This window comes from Malassezia japonica, chromosome 6 (genome assembly GCF_029542785.1).
Source record: "Malassezia japonica chromosome 6, complete sequence".
Classification (NCBI taxonomy): Eukaryota; Fungi; Basidiomycota; class Malasseziomycetes; order Malasseziales; family Malasseziaceae; genus Malassezia; species Malassezia japonica.
In genome coordinates this window covers 37,329-53,924 of record NC_083375.1, presented here as the reverse complement: position 1 = coordinate 53,924, position 16,596 = coordinate 37,329, and the positions used below count along the sequence as shown (strand labels likewise).

General features: G+C 64.3%; 8 protein-coding genes across 8 annotated transcripts; 4 read left to right on the top strand and 4 right to left on the bottom strand.

Moving 5' to 3' along the window:
- Window positions 1-21: 21 nt before the first annotated feature.
- Window positions 22-1,101, top strand: NBP35 (cytosolic Fe-S cluster assembly factor nbp35; the record flags this gene model as incomplete). The annotated part of the gene is made up of 1 exon (XM_060267102.1): window positions 22-1,101. One exon carries the CDS (start codon window positions 22-24, stop codon window positions 1,099-1,101), a length of 1,080 nt encoding a protein of 359 aa, XP_060123085.1.
- A 9-nt stretch (window positions 1,102-1,110) lies between these two features.
- BPH1 (beige protein-like 1) lies at window positions 1,111-8,292 on the bottom strand (the record flags this gene model as incomplete). Its single annotated transcript, XM_060267101.1, has 3 exons — window positions 1,111-1,162; window positions 1,189-7,982; window positions 8,005-8,292. The coding sequence occupies 3 exons, from the start codon at window positions 8,290-8,292 to the stop codon at window positions 1,111-1,113; spliced, it is 7,134 nt and encodes a 2,377-aa protein (XP_060123084.1).
- Window positions 8,293-8,339: 47 nt separating this feature from the next.
- YRA1 (RNA-binding RNA annealing protein) lies at window positions 8,340-9,517 on the bottom strand (the record flags this gene model as incomplete). The annotated part of the gene is made up of 4 exons (XM_060267100.1): window positions 8,340-8,401; window positions 8,424-8,748; window positions 8,772-9,022; window positions 9,499-9,517. The coding sequence occupies 4 exons, from the start codon at window positions 9,515-9,517 to the stop codon at window positions 8,340-8,342; spliced, it is 657 nt and encodes a 218-aa protein (XP_060123083.1).
- Window positions 9,518-10,165: 648 nt separating this feature from the next.
- QCR8 (ubiquinol--cytochrome-c reductase subunit 8) lies at window positions 10,166-10,540 on the top strand (the record flags this gene model as incomplete). The annotated part of the gene is made up of 4 exons (XM_060267099.1): window positions 10,166-10,216; window positions 10,242-10,296; window positions 10,319-10,432; window positions 10,455-10,540. The coding sequence occupies 4 exons, from the start codon at window positions 10,166-10,168 to the stop codon at window positions 10,538-10,540; spliced, it is 306 nt and encodes a 101-aa protein (XP_060123082.1).
- A 50-nt stretch (window positions 10,541-10,590) lies between these two features.
- On the bottom strand, window positions 10,591-11,797 carry MJAP1_003170 (uncharacterized protein; the record flags this gene model as incomplete). The annotated part of the gene is made up of 2 exons (XM_060267098.1): window positions 10,591-10,901; window positions 10,924-11,797. The coding sequence occupies 2 exons, from the start codon at window positions 11,795-11,797 to the stop codon at window positions 10,591-10,593; spliced, it is 1,185 nt and encodes a 394-aa protein (XP_060123081.1).
- Window positions 11,798-11,933: 136 nt separating this feature from the next.
- Window positions 11,934-13,232, top strand: POS5 (NADH kinase; the record flags this gene model as incomplete). The annotated part of the gene is given in 4 exon segments (XM_060267097.1): window positions 11,934-11,982; window positions 11,999-12,017; window positions 12,040-12,093; window positions 12,116-13,232. The coding sequence occupies 4 exon segments, from the start codon at window positions 11,934-11,936 to the stop codon at window positions 13,230-13,232; spliced, it is 1,239 nt and encodes a 412-aa protein (XP_060123080.1).
- A 96-nt stretch (window positions 13,233-13,328) lies between these two features.
- Window positions 13,329-13,770, bottom strand: HHT1 (histone H3.1; the record flags this gene model as incomplete). The annotated part of the gene is made up of 2 exons (XM_060267096.1): window positions 13,329-13,633; window positions 13,665-13,770. 2 exons carry the CDS (start codon window positions 13,768-13,770, stop codon window positions 13,329-13,331), a joined length of 411 nt encoding a protein of 136 aa, XP_060123079.1.
- Window positions 13,771-14,855: 1,085 nt separating this feature from the next.
- Window positions 14,856-16,583, top strand: CDH1 (substrate-specific activator of APC-dependent proteolysis; the record flags this gene model as incomplete). Its single annotated transcript, XM_060267095.1, has 4 exons — window positions 14,856-14,869; window positions 14,892-15,013; window positions 15,037-15,103; window positions 15,149-16,583. 4 exons carry the CDS (start codon window positions 14,856-14,858, stop codon window positions 16,581-16,583), a joined length of 1,638 nt encoding a protein of 545 aa, XP_060123078.1.
- Between the last annotated feature and the right edge of the window lie 13 nt (window positions 16,584-16,596).

Below are 16,596 nucleotides of genomic sequence, written 5' to 3'. Positions count from 1 at the left end.
TGTACATTTTGGAACGCCACCATGGTCGATACTGCTGTGGCGCCAGGCGTGCCGATCGCGCCGCCGCATTCGGTTGAGCCACCTGCTGCAATCGCGCGTGCGCTGCCGGACCAGGTTCCGGAGAATGCGCCGGAGCATTGCCCCGGTGTCGAGTCGGACAATGCAGGAAAAGCCGACGCGTGCCAGGGATGCCCCAACCAAGACGCGTGCCAGACGGCGCCCAAAGGGCCTGATCCTGATCTGCCGCTGATCCGCGAGCGTATGGAATGCATCGACTCCAAGATCCTTGTGCTGAGTGGCAAGGGTGGCGTCGGCAAGAGCACATTCACCGCACAGCTCGCATGGGCCTTTGCGAGCGACGAAAAGACACAGACGGCCGTCATGGACACGGACGTGTGTGGCCCCTCGATTCCCACGATCCTCGGCCTAAAGAACCAATACATCCACGCCTCTTCGTCGGGCTGGACGCCAGTGTACGTCTCGGACAACCTTGCGTGCATGTCGATCGAATTCCTCCTGCCATCGTCCGAGAGCGCCATCATTTGGCGCGGCCCCAAGAAGAACGGGCTGATCAAGCAGTTCCTCAAGGACGTCGACTGGTCCGGCGGCCTCGTCGATGAGCTCGGGCCGTCGGCGCCCAAGACTGTGATCGACTACCTGCTCGTCGACACGCCCCCGGGCACCTCTGACGAGCACCTGTCGATCGTCGGCTTCCTGCGCGAGTCGGGCATCGACGGTGCGGTGCTCATCACGACGCCGCAGGAGGTGTCGCTGCAAGACGTACGCAAGGAGATCTCGTTCTGCCGCAAAATGAACGTGCCGATTATCGGTGTCGTCGAGAATATGGCCGGGTTTGTCTGCCCGTCGTGCCACGGCAAGTCGGACATCTTTTTCCCGTCGACCGGTGGTGCGCCCGCGCTGTGCGAGGAGCTCGGTCTGACGTTCCTCGGCAGCGTTCCGCTCGATCCCCGCATCGCCAAGTGCTGCGACATGGGCGAGAGCTTCGTCGACGAGCACCCTGACTCGCCCGCGAGCACTGCCTACTTGGAGATTATCGCCAAGATCAAAAGCAAGGTCGCAGAGGCCAAGAAGAATGCATAGCTATGTACACTACACTTTCCACCCACGCGAAACGAGCTCGTCGACACACTGCGTACAGAGGCTGTGTCAGTCAGTAGAAATACGTACCGCACGTTGCCGACGTTGGGGTACTGCGCGGTGCATGCGCCGCAAAAGAGGCCGCCGCAGCTGCCGCACGCGCGCTTAGCCTCGAGGAAGCCGAAGCGCTTGCCGCACGACTCGCGGTTCATGCACGCGCTGTCCGGTGTCGCGCCCGGCGTCGTCGCCGCGCCGGGCAGCGCCCATACGTACACCTCGCCGTGCTCGTCGCCGGTGCACAGCGTATCCGGTGTCGGGAACGACAATGCGGTGATCGCCGTAGTGCTGCGCGCAGGCAGCGTCGTACGCACAGACATGCGCCACCGTGGCGCGTCCTTCGGTGTCTCTTCATGATGCGAGACGAGGTCCCAGACCAGTACCTGGCCGCGGTGGCCGGTCAGGAGTACTGCGAGGCGGCCGGCGTGGAACTCGCGCGCACAGAACGCAAGACTGCTGAGCGCGCCGCGAGTCGCTGCGCGAGTGCTCTGCCGCGCCAGCAGGTGCCCATTGATTGAATAGACACACACTTCGTCGCCGGCCGCCGTCGCGATCCAACCGCGCTGCTCGTCGATCGCGACGTGGCGCACGGGCTGTGCATGGCCCGAGAGCGTACGCACGTACCGCCGGCGCGTTACGTCCCACACCTTGGCCGTGTGGTCCATTGACCCGGTCACGACAATGCTCCACGTCGCGCTCGCCGCCGCACAGACGACCGGCGCAGTGTGGCCTGACCACACGGCCACCGGCTCGAGTTGCCGCGTAGATGCGTGCAGACCATAGAGCTGCACAGTGCCGTCTTCCGCACCAAGCACCGCATAGACAGTGCCGACCAGCGCGAGCGTCGTGATGCGCGCAGGCGCCACCTGTTCCGCGACCGCGACCGGGCGCCCCATGAGGTCGTCGAGGTGCACAAAGCGCACAGACCCGTCAATGTGGCCGTAGGTTAGGACGAGCAGCTCGTCCAGGAGCAGTTCTTGCTCGCGCGCCACGCCACGCACCGACGCAGGGAGGCCGCCCAGCGCGTGGACAGGCCCTTTTGTTCGCCCAGACGCCGTGCGCCCTTGGATGAGGAGCTGGGGGGTCGCCGCAACGTCCCATGCATCGCCTTTGGCCCCGCGAGCTGGATGGGGGCGCGAGAAGAGCGCATTGGGTGTCTGCCCAAAGTTGTGGATGACCTGGGCGGCCGCCTCGCGCTCAAGCGCCGAGTCGATCTGCTCAATGTCGATGCTGTCAGCATACGACAAAGGATGGAAGACGTTCATGGCTTCGATCGCCGCTTGGCCGCGCGACTGCACGCCAAACACGAGGTCGATCCAGCGGTGGAGATGCGCACTGACGTACTCTGACTCGAGCGCCTCGCGATGGCGCTGCACAAAGAGGAAGGGGTCGTCGTGCGCCCACGGCGGCAGCTGGACATCGTCAATCGTTGTCCCTGCCTGCGTGCGCCCAAACGCAAACTTGTTGGTATTCACAAAGAGCTCGGGCAGGAAGAAGAACTCGGGGATCAGCTCACGCACGTCACCACGCGCTTGTTCCGATGCCGAGAACCACGCGCGCCCGACAGAGGAGAACATGCGGTCGGCGAGGTCAAAGCTGCCGCCTTGCAGCTCCACGAGCCAGTGCGCAAAGGGACGTAGGCGCACCAGGAAGCCACACACGCTCGCGGCGGTCGAATAATGTGTGCCGTAGTGGAACGGATCCATCTCGACCTCGAGCAGCTGCTGGTACCGCTCCGCGCTCTCGGCACGCCGCGCCTCGGTCTGTGCGCCCATGGGCCGCGAGAGGTCGCGGAAGGTCTGTGGCGCGTCGAGGTCGAGTGTGCCGCTGGTATAGTCTGCAAGCACCCACGGAAAGACGGGGAACTGCGTGAGGTCGTTCATCGTACGACCAGCGAGCGTGTTGAGCGCCATGAGGTAGGCGGCGTTCGAGATGCGGCCGTCCTGCCACGCGCGCGTCGTCTCGCCGATCTGGGGCGAGCGGCGAAGCACGGCGCCCGAGATTCGGGTCTTGGCGAGGACTTGCGGCACTTGCGGCGCCTCGCGCACGCTGTCGGCCATCTTGTCCGCCTCGGTCAGCGCGTTTGGCGCCTTGAGGCGCAGCAACGTAAGGACGCGCTGGACTTGAGTCGCATCAGCCAGCACCAGCAAGCAGCTGCGGCCATCGGTGAAAAAGAGCTCGAGGGCAGTGCGCCGATGGAGCCATGCGCGCCGCAGGCACAGCCGCAGCGTCTCCCAGCGCCAGTGCTGCACCGACATGCCTTGCTGCGGCATATCGCTCGGCTGTGCGGATGCAAAAGCGGCGGCGATGAGCTTGTCGCGCTCGGCCGCCGGCACGTCCCATACGTGCGCAATCTCGCCACTCGGACGCTGAAAGTAGTCGTCGAGGAGGTAGAGATGGTGCGCGGCAGCGACTAACAGGCTGCTGCGTGCCTCGATGCCGAGGACCCGCGACGTATTCACGACGTCCTCGATCGTGTCGTTATGCTTCAAGGAGCGCAAGACACAGCGGTACGTGTCCTCAACATCGTCGGGCAGCGCAGCCGGTGCACTCTCTTCTTTGGGCGGGGGAAGCGGCGCACGTTCCTCTTTGGGTGGGGGCGCAGGCAGCCCGTCGATTTCCGCATGCATGCGGTCCTCGTCGAGGACGGCAGCATCCGACGTGCCGTGTAGACCGTCGCCCGCGAGCTCGGCGAGCTCGGCAGGCATCGCCGCGCTTGTCCGCGTCTCGGACGGAACGGCATCGCTCGGCGGCACAGGGCACAGCTTGATGCGCGCACGGCACGGCCCTTCGGTCGCATCGAGCTGCCAGTCGTGCGGCGCGCCACGCTGGAGTGCCAGTGCTTCGCTCGCCTCAGCCCATGCTTGGCGGACGTACGCGAGATCGTCGCGCAGGTCCTGCGCAAAGCGGCCAAACTTGATGCGGTCCGCCTCGAGCAGGCTGCTGTGCCATGCGGAAAGGCGCGTATGTGTGGCCAGCACGCCTTGGGCGCGTGCGCTTTCTTGGTACAGCGAGCGCTCGACTTGGCGCAGGCGGTCGAGGTAGAGCGTTCGCGTGAATGCCGCCTGGTCCTCAAACGACACGGCCCACGCCTCAGGGAACGGAGGGTAGTCGAGCGAGGTCGAGCGGTCCTGTGCGAGGTCGTCAAGGACTTGGCCAAGTCCCGACTCTTTTACGAGCTCGGGATAGTCGTGGTAGAACTGGGCCAGAACATCGTTCGCGCTTTGGTCGTACCGCTCCCAGAGACGTGCCATGGCGCGGTTCGCGACGCACCGCACAAAAGGAGCATCGCCTTGCAGCGCAGAAAGGTAGTTTGCGAGGAACACCATCACCGGCAAGGTCTCTGCGGTCATATCCGCGTTCGCCAGGCTGTGCAGGACATTGCGCTGGAGCGCGACGGCTGCTTGGCCTGCCGCACGGGGTGCAAGCAGGCCGGGGTGTGCTGCCGCCGCGTTAAGAAGCTGGCGTCCTGCGCTAAAGATGGCGTCCTGCAACGCCACGTCATTGATCGACTCGTTCGACGCGAGCTTCAAGAACGAGGCAAGGAGCGCAAGCGTGCTGCGACTCGGCTGCGTGCCGAGCGGGAGCATATGTGCCAGCACCCGCTCATAGATCCGCGCACACAGACGTGACTGCACGACAGGATCCGGCGTCGGCATTGCCTTGTGCGTATTGGCAAGCAGCGAGAGGGTACCGCTCGCAAGCATGCTGGTCGCAATGCGCTCCGCGAGCATCTCGAGAAGATTGACGCACAACGCATGCACATAGGTATCCACGATACGGTCCGCCTCGAGGATGGGCGTCATTGCGTGAAAGAGGCACAGGAGCGTCGGCGCGAGGAGCAGCAGGCGCGTCAGCTCGGGATGCGAGGCGTGCGCAACAAGCAGCTGCACAGACTCTTGCAGCAGCGCACGGCGCTGCGTCGCATCGGCCAGCGACGGGCGCGCCGACGCAGGCGGCAGCGAGTTGCGGCGCTGGCGGCTGCCAGGGAGCGCCGTGCGGCTTTCCTGGCCAAGGCCTTGGGCGAGGCACAGGACAAGGACACGTAGCGCTGCAGGCTGGTGCACGAAGCGCGCCAAAGACAAGGGGGTTGCGTACGTGGCGTACATCGACGCCTTCTTGGGCCGTGGGCCGAGCAAGAGGCGCCACAGAGACGGCAAGATGTCGGGTGCGTCCCATAGCGGCGGCAGCGAGCGCTCCAGCACGCGGAAGCCCCCCAGTGCCTCCCACTGCTCCAGGAACGGCCCGTGCTCGGTCAGCATCGCAATAAGCGCGAGCGCCGGGGCTGCAACGTCGCGGGAAATGCCCGGGCGTACGAGCAAAAGGAGCCACTTGGCACTCGCACAGCGTGCCATGCGCTCGAGGCGCTTCACATCGCTCGAGGCGACGTCGACGAGCACATGCAGGAGCGCGACCGCGAGGCGTTCGAGGCGCGTGTCGGGCGCGGCTTGCGCCGGGGGAAGCGCGTTCTTGGCGCATTCGGCAGGCACGGCGCGCGCATCATCCGTGCGAGCCGATGCGGTGCCGAGCAGGTCCTCTGGCGGCGTCCATGGCGCAATGGACGCCACGAGGAAGAGCATCAAGGCCTGAATGTTGCGTGCCGAAAAGCTGGTGCGCAGGATTGCACGCACAGCGTCGACAAGAGCGTCGTGCAGCGGCTCGGAGCGATGGGGCGCGAGGCGCACAAAGTATACGAGGCGCTTCATCAGCTGGGCCTTTGCGAGTTTCTGCGCATTCTGCGCGCCAAACTCGCCAAAGAGCACGGCAAAGTGGCCGAGATAGGCGCGCTGCACGTCGACTGGCGCCTGTGCCCAGAGGCACACGTCGAGCAGGACGGTGCGGTAGAGCAGCACATTGGCAAGCAGGCCCTCTACGCCCGTCGCATCCAGGAGCGCCGACAAGACATCCTCGCTAAGAAGCGCCGCCTTGTCGCGCAGCATCACGCCGAGGATACCATAGGCGCCGAGGCGCTCCGCGTCTTCTGCAAGGCGCCACGTCTCGTTGACGAGCTGCCAAAAGAGGCGCACACTCGCAGCGAGCGCCGCGCTCGAGTCGGCGCGCTCGCAGATCTGCAAGAGGCTCGTCGCGCCGCCCGCGGCCCACACTGCGTCGCCGACACTGCGAGGAACATTGATCGTCGGCACGCCATAGACGCGCGCATGGCCGTGCGGGGCGCGTGTCGCCGCCTCGACGCTCGGCACGGCCTGATTCAGGATCAGTACGCCGCTCGGGCCGCTGCGCAGTGTGTGTGCGGCGACCAGGTGAAAGTAGAAGCGCTCGAGCGGAAAGACTTCGGAGCCTGCGCGGTGCAGCGCGGCGTGCAGTGCGTGGAACGCAATCGTCTCGGGCATGCCCGAGTTTGCACGCGGCCCCGCGACGGCCGCGAGCTGGTCGAGGCGGTGCTGCATGCGTGCATGCCCTGCGTACGACAGGAAACGCGTGAGAGCGCCTTGTAGATTCCCTTTGTACTGCGGCGGCAGCGCGGAAAGCAGCAGCGGCACCGACGAAGGCACGACGCCGTCGTGCAGCATCGCCGAGCCGAGCGACCAGACCGCGCCGCCGGTGCCGCGCACGCCCGGCACGCCCGGCGCGCTGCCAAAGAGGACGGCAACGGGAGGCGCGACCGGGAAAGGGTACGGCACCTGCGGGCTGCACGCGCGCTGCCCGTCGACGTACACATGGAGCGTCGACGGCGTGCCGCTCGCTGCGCGCGTGTGCGTCAGGACGAGATGGTGCCACATCCCCGGCGTGAGCTTGGCGCGCGGCAGCGGCATCGGGTGCCCGGTGCTGTACACCAGCGACGACGTGCCGAGATCGAGCGAGAGGCGGATGCGGTCGTTCAGCTGGACGAGGTCGAGCATGCCGTCGCCATGTCGCCTTGCAATCTGCAGCGAGAGCACGAGCGTGTACCCCGTCGAGCGCCCCTCCATGGGAAACGGGCGATCGAGGGCGGCGATGCGAGCGCCGCCACCGCCCGGCACGCCGCTCGCGGAAAAGACCAAGGCGCTGGGCCGGTGTGCCGACTTGGCCACGCTCAGCACGAGCTCGAGGAGCGGCAGCTGCGTGTGCAGCGGTGCCGCCGTGAGGCGCGCGAGGATCGCACGGACGTCGTCCGCGGATCGTATGCCGTCCGCAAGGAGCGTACGCAGCATGCGCTCCCGCCATGCACTCACGAGCGGCAGTGTATCCTGTCCTTCTGCGAGCCATGCGCGGAGGATGCGCGAAACGAGTGGCGAGCGTGCGAGCACGACAACGTTCCGGGACGTCGTCTCGAGCAGCTCGTCGAGCACGGCGTACAGAGCAAGCTGTGCGTGGACGTCGTTTGCCTCGTCGACGTTGCGCAGCGCGCATTCCACGGCGCGGGGATGCACGACCGAGCCTGGGCGGCGGGGAAGCTTGGCGCGCAGTGCGTCGATCGATGGTGCATCTGTGCGCACGTTCTGCCACACGGCGCCAAAGTGCTGGGCGCCCTTTGCCACGTCGCCCGTCGCGAGGCCCATCAGCAGCGCGGCGATGCGGCTCGCCATCGGTTTCGACGCTCCTGCACACGCCGCGAGCTCGAGCGAGTGCAAAAAGCTCTCCCAGCCCGGCATCTGTGCGAACGCCGCGAGGTTCGCGCGGCTGTACGTGATCGCGTCCGAGAGGATCGTGAGTGCGAGGAGCAGGAGCTGCGAGCGCAGCATGCGGTCGTCGTCTTCGCCGAGCTGCAGTGCCGCAAGGAGCTGTACGACGGCAAGAAAGCCGCCGTGCGTCCCAAAGCGCTCGTACACCCGCGCCGTGCCGCGGCACTCGACCAAGACGCGGTGCACTTCGGTGCCGATACGGAGCTGCGTCAGGCACGCCACGCACCATTTCTTTGTAGTCCCTCGGTGCACACCGATGCAAGCTCTCTACGAGCCCTGTGAGCCGCTCGCGCGCGGGATCGTCGTCGTGATGGTCGTCCCATGCGCCGGTATTCGTGAGCGGCGACGCGATTTGCGCCTGGAGCAAGGCGCTGCTGAGCGCCGCCACCGGCTCGCTCGGCGTCGCAGCCGCATCGTCCGGCGACAGCGCCCCTTCTGTACGCACAAACTCGGTGTCGACAAACAGCGGCGAGGCGGGGAGCGTATCCCGCACCCGTCCGCCGTCCCCACTCATCGTCGCAGCGCACGGCCAACCGCTTCCGCCTCCACTTACGAATCTACTTACGCCGACGGCTGGGCGTCGGTCATGGGCTGGTTCTCGGCGGCGGCCTGCTTGGTGTAATCTGGATTAGCCTCGCAACGTACCCTCCATCTCCGCGTCGAGGTCCTCGGCGGTCTTGGCGGGGCGCGAGACGCGCTTCGGCTTGGTCTTCTTCGCGGCGGCCTTGGCGCGCGCCGCCTTGGGCTGCGCCTGCTTCGCGGGAACGGCGGGCGCGCGCGCGGGGTCGACCACGACCTCGATCTTGAGCGCGCGCTTGCCGTCAATGAGGCGGTTGTTGTACTGGGCGTAGGCGCGGTTGCCGTCTTCGGCGCGCTGGAACTCGACGGTAACGACGCCGGTCGACTGGCCGTTGGCCTTGTAGCTCATCAGCGCACGGCGCAGGGGGCCGATTGTCGTCGAGAAGAGTTCCTGGGGTTAGGAAAGAGACGTACCTTGACCTGCGCCTCGGTCACGTCAGCAGGGAGGTTGCTCACAATCACCTTGCTGCCCTGGCCCTTGCCGTTCCGGCCGGGGAACACGACAGGGGGCTGCTGGCGGTTAGCATTGCTGACGGCCGCGGCAGCCGCGCCACCGAGGGCAGCGGCCTTGGCGCCCTTGCCCTTCGAGGCGCTCGACTTGGTCGCACTGGGGCGGCGCTGGCGGGGCGTCTGCTTGCGCTTGGTCGAGATAATGTCGTCGAGAGCTGGATGAGAAAAGCGACGTACACTTGTCAAGGTTCGTAGCCTGTATTCACAAACAATCGTGGTAAGTACACATCCAACACGTCCAGCGTGCGCAACGTCAGGTCCGTCTACTCGGTGCATCGCAGTCTAGCCACGCGGCTCGGGATATTACCATACGGCCATGGGCAGCGCAGGTTACACAGGTCAGCATCGATCATGGCAGCTCATGCAGAGCGTGCGGCAGCATGTCCGCCTCGGGACAGCATCTCGTCATGTCATCATGCGAGTCGTCGTACCTAACGGTACTTGCCGGACGGCGGTGCGTACCTCTTGCGTCAAGAGTCCCGCTGTCCGGCATGCGGCTGGGCTTGGCACTTGGCCGCGATCCGTCATGGAGCCAGGCATCCAGACGCGTTCCTCGCCTGTCTTGGCCGACGAACCGGCAACAGCCGGCGGTCGCCTCACAGAGCCTCTAGGCCGTGGCACGGCAGCGTACAGCCAGACATCTCGTCCATCGTGGCATGTCGTGGCATACAGCCAAAGTACGCTCGGCGTGCCGTGGCTTGCCGTGCATAACATGGCATGCAGCTGATACTCTTGTAAACAGCCGTGCATATACCATGTACGCATCGTGTACACATGGTGTATGCATGTGCACGCACCATGTAGACACCGCATTGCCAGCGAGCAGCTGCCTGGCATTCACCCAAGCAGCCTCGTCTTGCGGCCAAGCAGCACCTCACTGCTTGCCTGATCGATCGGTCCCTGTGCCTCGCATCGTCTCAGCCGCGGCGCTTGCATGCCTGCGCTGCCCAGGCCACTGCATCATCGATCGATCGCCTCTATCGAGGTGCGCCGCGCGCTCGATCTCGTACGAGTCCGCGGGGCGTTGCTCGCGGCCATCTTCATGTGCGCCTGTCACCAACAGGACGCTTCCCAGAGTACAGATCCCAGATCTGTGCATTCGAGCATGTTCGGATCCTGACGCGTACGCAGCGCCATTTATCTGCTAACCATTTTGTTCTCCAGGAGTGGGGTCGGTAGGGAGCGACGGCACCGCGCCGCGAAGAACGCCCTTTTCGGCCGAGACGCGGGTGCGATTGGTAATCCGGAAAACCCCGACCGCCCGTTCGAGGGAGCGTTTGCGTTGAACGTTTGCCATCATGCGTCCTAGCAGCATTGTTCAGAGTGGTATGCCTTCGGGCCACAAGTGGGTATGTATCCTAATTAATCGTGCAGATCGGCTGGTACGGCAACTTTGGCGGTCCCACCCAGAAGTACATCAACTCGTACGGTACGTATCCAGATTAACCCAGCCGTCTCGCCTTTCCAGCAAAACCCCTTCGCGGGCGTGCTCAAGGGCTACTTCTTCAACGGTATCCGCCGCACCGTCGTGAACCTGCCGTACGCTGGTATTCCTTTCGCTGCTGGTACGTGTCCGGGCTAATTCAGGCTACTTCATCTACACGTGGGGCAACGACGAGTTTGCGTTTGTCAACTCCAAGGCCGGCCACCTGAAGTACGGCGGCGAGCACTAGGCGCTTGTATACAGTCCGAAAATGGGATGATGTACTGAATTATCACGCGTCTATGCATTGTCGTCTACCTGCATAGACTCGTCTCGCTCGTCCGAGTCGTACTCGCGAGTGGCCGAGCGCAGGCGCGCACTGCGCCGGATGCCGGCCGGCTCCTCGTCCGTGGGCTTCGGCGCCCACGGCAGACTCGTAGCACTCGCGGGCATCGACGGCGACGCACCCGCCGGGCGCTCGCGCTCGCCCTCCCCTTCGTCCGCCTCTTTGGGGGGGGCGGCAAAGCTAGAGGTGCCGGCAAACGGCGACGAGACCGGCTTGCTTGAGGGGCGGCGCGAGTTGAACGTGTTGCAGTGGGGGCACACGTATTCTGAGTCAGTCGCTCCACGTACGGATCTCGTTCAGTTCATTCTTGGGCACTAGCCCATTATGCCGGAAACAGTTGCGGCAGATGAGTGCATACTGCTGGTCCTCGAGCGAGGCGCCGTAGGGATCCGTGCCGAGGATCACGTCTGCAAACTTGTCCATCCAGCCGCGCGCGGGAGGCGCGCTCGGCACGCCCATGATCGGCATGCCGGTGATCGCAGGCGCGAGCTTCGGCGCGCCTTTCTCGGACGGCTTGCGGCTGTGCCGCGCCTCGGCAGGGCGCCCCGGACGCAGGCTGTCCCGCGACGGCTCGCGGCGCAGCGATGAGATCGAGTGCTTGCTGCGCAGCGACTGAGCATCGGACGTGTGTTCGGCGCCGTCGGCATGGGTATAGCTGGGCTCGGGGACGCTTGTCTCGTCGTCGTAGCGCTCCAGGAGCAGACGCAGGTGCTCAAAGTCGGTCGCCTTCTTGATCTCATTAATCTTTTCGCGGCGCTGCTTGCGGAGCGCCTGCAAGTGTGTCTCCTGCGCCTTCTCCAGGCGGCGGAACCAGAGCGAGATCAGGCGGTGGAAGACGACCAGGAGGACGGGCGTGCCGACAATCAGGCCGAGGAGGAACATGGAGCGCGCCCACGCATAGTCCTCGTCCGTGTACGCAAGCGATGCATAGCCCCACAGCACAGCCAGCGCACCGACCCACAGCATCAACAGCACTTGCAGCACGCGGGACACGGCGCGGCGTTTGCGCGCTTTGATGTCCATCAGCGTCAGCTCCACCACCTCGATCTCCTCGGCAAGCGAGGCAAGGATCGTATCATAGTCGTACGCAGACGAGTACTTCCATCGCGAAAAGGGGTTCCAGGACTTGGGCCACCACGGCAGCCACGATCCGCCCGCCATCCCAACAAGGTGGAGTCCAAACACGACGAAATTGGGCCAATTCCCGTTTCTCCTCCACTTGGACGTGCGCCATGCGAGGCGCTCGGCTGGGGCCCCTCTGTGCTGCGCGGCGGCTGCCACTGCGCTTTGCAAGCGGATGGCGGAGCTATGGAACGGCAAAGCCATTGGCGTCACTGCCGCCCAAGGTGCCTGTGCTCCTAGCATCGGGCCATGCGCCACTGTACGTCGTCTGACTCACCCAGCTCGGACACCCCGCCGATTTCGTCGATCGCCATGCCGCGGGGGAGCACGTATGGGTACGTGGTGCGACTAATACAGAGGAGAGCATGCATTTCGCTGGACCGAGGCACCACGCAACGTCCTGATCGTGAAAAAGCTCAACGACGACAAGGTCACCGAGTCGTTTCACGCGGTGGTCGATCATTTCCAAAAGCACTATCCCCACGTTAATATCATGGTCGAGGAGCATGTCTATGAACGGATCAGCGAACAGCACCCCTACCTCACACCCGTGTGCAAGGACGACCGTGCGCTCCTCGCCGACAAGACCGACTTTGTCGTGACGCTCGGCGGCGACGGCTCGATCCTGCATGTCTCGAGCCTCTTTGACCAGAGCGCCGTGCCGCCCGTGCTGAGCTTCTCGCTGGGCACGCTTGGGTTCCTCCTTCCCTATGATATCCACTGCTTCCCGGCCGCACTTGACGACGTGCTGCACTCGCGCCTGACGCTTCTTTTGCGAATGCGCATGAGCATGACCCTCTGGGACGACGCGCCCGGCCAGTGCCTCTTGCTGTCGGATGAACAGTACTGCCGCGAAGTGCACTTTATGAACGAGGTCGTGCTGCACCGCGGACGCGAGCCGCACATGACGACGATGGACGCGTACGTCAATGGCGAGCACCTCACGCGCACGATTGCCGATGGCCTGATTCTGTCTACGCCCACGGGATCGACGGCCTACTCTCTTTCTGCGGGTGGCCCCATCATCCATCCGTCCGTGTCGACGATGATGCTCACGCCGATCAGCCCACGTTCGCTGAGTTTCCGCACAATTCTCTTTCCAAGTGACGCGACGATCGATATTTTCGTCTCGCCCAATTCCCGCTCCCCGGCCGAGGTCTCGGTGGATGGGCGGGAGGTGCGGACACTCACTCCGTCGCAGTCGGCACGCGTCCAGCTCTCGCCGTACCCGCTGCCCTGCATCAACTTTGCACCCGAGGTCGCTGCCGAGCGGCGGTGCGGCACGACGCCAGAGAGCGCCGCGCCGGCGGTGGTGCGTGACGACTGGGTGCACGACATCAATACGCTGCTCCGCTTTAATGCGTCGTTCCTTGCGCGGGATCACGACATTCCGTCGGTGCACTGCCGAAGCGACCATACCTACCAGCGCACGCTCACCGAGGCCCTTTCCAAGCACGAGAAACAAGAGAAGTAGCGTGTTTGTAGCATGTACTACGTAACACGCCCTATGGCACGATCATGTACGCAGAGCGTAAACTAGAAACACAACAAGGGGCAAGGCAGAAGGGCCTTACGAACGCTCGCCACGGAGACGGCGGGCCAGCGCAATGTCCTTGGGCTGGATGGTGACACGCTTGGCGTGGATAGCCGCCAGGTTCGTGTCCTCAAAGAGCGACACAAGGTACGCCTCGCTGGCCTCCTGAAGAGCACCGATGGCCGAGGACTGGAAACGAAGATCGGTCTTGAAGTCCTGCGCGATCTCACGCACAAGACGTTGGAAGGGGAGCTTTCGGATCAGAAGCTCGGTCGACTTCTGGTACCGACGAATCTCACGCAGCGCCACCGTACCGGGCTTGTAGCGGTGAGGCTTCTTCACTGTAGGTTAGTCGCGACGCGTCGTACGTACCACCGCCGGCCGTAGGGGCGGACTTGCGCGCGGCCTTGGTCGCGAGCTGCTTACGGGGGGCCTTGCCACCGGTCGACTTGCGGGCAGTCTGCTTGGTACGCGCCATGTTTGCTGATGGTTGTGGCGATAACAAACCCGTACAGTGGCGGCGCGTCCTCCCTATGCTACTGTGGTAACACGGCCTAGTAGGTCACGTGTAAAAAAACGCCGCACGGTCAGCACGTCCCCGCGCAGCGATCCAGGCCCAATGACATCACGCCATCGCGAGGAAGGTGTGAAGAGGGGGGAAGAGGGGTCTACGCGGCCAAAAGCAGGACAATGTCGAAAATGACCGAAAGAATGCGCTATGGGACCTCCTCCCTCAGGAACGGGGTTGGCATCCGTGGCGTGTTCCTCATATGTAGAAGCTCCTGTAGCACGCCGACGTTCGACGTGGCCTGTCTGTACACTGCGGAGTATCCATAAGAAGCAAGACGCGCAGCGACGCGTGCATCTGCTCGATCAGCACGCGTGACGCGCGCCGGGATCGTCCATGCACCTATGCTGAGCACCCGTTTCCCTCTGTGCGGTGCTGCCCTGTTCTGTGCAAGATCGGCATCGCGACTAGGACGCGCAAGGGCGCCGCACTGTTTGCTAGGTACGCACGCGATGGTCGCGTCGCTCGATCCGATCCCCATAAGGAATGTGACATACGTGGCATAACACACCCCTTTTATTTACACTGTCCTATCTCATCCTCATCCTATCCTGAGCAGGGCGCATGCATAAATCATTGTTCTAGTTTGCGTCCTCCATCCACCCCCGCCCAGGCACCGCGTCGGCGTGTCGCCCTCCGATCTCACGTGACCGAACCAGGGGCGACGGTGTTGACGAGGTCGGAATCCAGCACCCTGCCTTTGTATTGGCCAGCCGGCTCTTCGTCCGCACGGTCTAGTCGGGCGCGCTTCTCTCCGGTACGCCATGTACCACACCGAGTTTGCACGTCGCTTGCGAAGCCAGGCGGCGTCCAGCTCGCAGCCAGGGTCGCCGAGCAGCTCGTCGCACCCTCCACGAAGCCGCGAGCCTAGTGCGGACGGAGCCGGTGAGCCAAGCTCTTCGCGCTCGCGCACTACAGACGATGAACGCCAGTCTCGCAGTCCGCGGTCAGAGGTGCCGCTCACGCCGCGGAAAGCCAAAGCAAAACACTCAAGCATGCACGGCGATCGGTACGTTGCTCCACTGACGCAGCTTTATTCCCTCGCGCGACGGCTCCGACCTGCAGGCTGCCTTCCAGCTGATTTCCGAGGACCCACTTACGCCTGGGGGGCGGAACAAGCGCAAGATGGCTTCGGATATGGACGCACAGTCTGGTACGTCGCCTGGCTCATGACAGAAGAGGCCAACGAAACCTACTCGATGCTCTTGTCGTCCGAGCTGTTTGGCGCAGACGCAGGTATCGGGTCCCCTTCGCATGCGAGCATGGGGCATATCTCACCCTCACGCAGCAACCCGAGCGGTGTGACAAGCTCGCCGCGCTCGAGCACCGCCCGCAGTGGCGATCACTCACTGCCCACGACGCCTTCCAAGAAAAACCTTCTTTCGTTCCGCAGCCCCACCTCGGGCTCGTCGACGCCTACGCGCTCGCGCGACCGGAATCTGCAGGCGTCGCAGCTCTTCCCTGCGTCGAGCGGGCGCCTGCGCGAGTCGTCTTCGTACGACGGGATCGACAGCGAGCTGTACGGCACGAACCTGTACGCGCGCGGCCCGACACGGCACAGCATGTCGGACGCCGGGCTATTTGGCGGCCTGTCGTGCACATCGAGCCTCGCATCCTCGCTGTACCCTCCGCGCGACCAGACAGATTCGCCGGTGCACACGGCGTACAGCACGAGTCCGGTCAAGCCCGAGAGCCAACGCATCCTCCTCAATGCGCGGAAGCCCGCGCGGAGTATCAGCAAAGTGCCGTACAAGGTGCTCGACGCGCCGGAGCTTGCTGACGACTTTTACCTGAACCTCGTGGACTGGTCGAGCCAGGACGTGCTGGGTGTTGGTCTCGGCAAGTGCGTCTATCTTTGGTCGGCCAAGACCTCGAACGTGACCAAGCTCTGTGACCTGCAAGGCGTCCAGGACAGCGTCACGGGCCTGAGCTGGGCGGAGCGCGGCAACTACCTGGCGATCGGCACGCACTCGGGCCTCGTCCAGATCTGGGACGTGGAAAAGGAAAAGCTGCTGCGAACCATGATGGGCCATACTGCGCGTGTCGGTGCATTGTCGTGGAACAGCTATGTGCTGACCACTGGCTCGCGCGACCGCACCATTTACCATCGCGACGTGCGCGTTCCGGAGCACCATGTAAAGACGCTCCTTGCGCACCGCCAGGAGGTGTGTGGCCTGCGCTGGAACCCCACGCGCGAGTACCTCGCGTCCGGCGGCAACGACAACAAGCTGCTTGTGTGGGACGGAGTGAGCGAGACGCCGCTGTACCGCTTCACCGAGCACACGGCCGCCGTCAAAGCGATCGCCTGGAGCCCCCACCAGCAAGGTCTGCTGGCCTCGGGCGGCGGTACGGCGGACATGAAGATCCGCTTTTGGAACACGCAGACCGGCACACCCCTCTCCTCGATTGACACGGGGAGCCAGGTGTGTAATCTGGCGTGGAACAAGACGTCGAACGAGGTGATTAGCACGCACGGGTACTCCAGCGGACAGGTGCACAACCAGGTGCAGCTGTGGCGGTACCCCAGTCTGTCGCAGGTGGCGACGCTCACCGGGCACACGATGCGTGTGCTCTACCTCGCCATGTCCCCGTCCGGCAAGTCGATCGTGACCGGTGCCGGTGACGAGACGCTGCGGTTCTGGGACCTGAACACGCCCGCACGCGACGTGCTCGACAAACGGGAAGACCGCAGCGTGCAGTCGTCCTTTGTCAAGCTTCGCTGATACCCACGTAGAA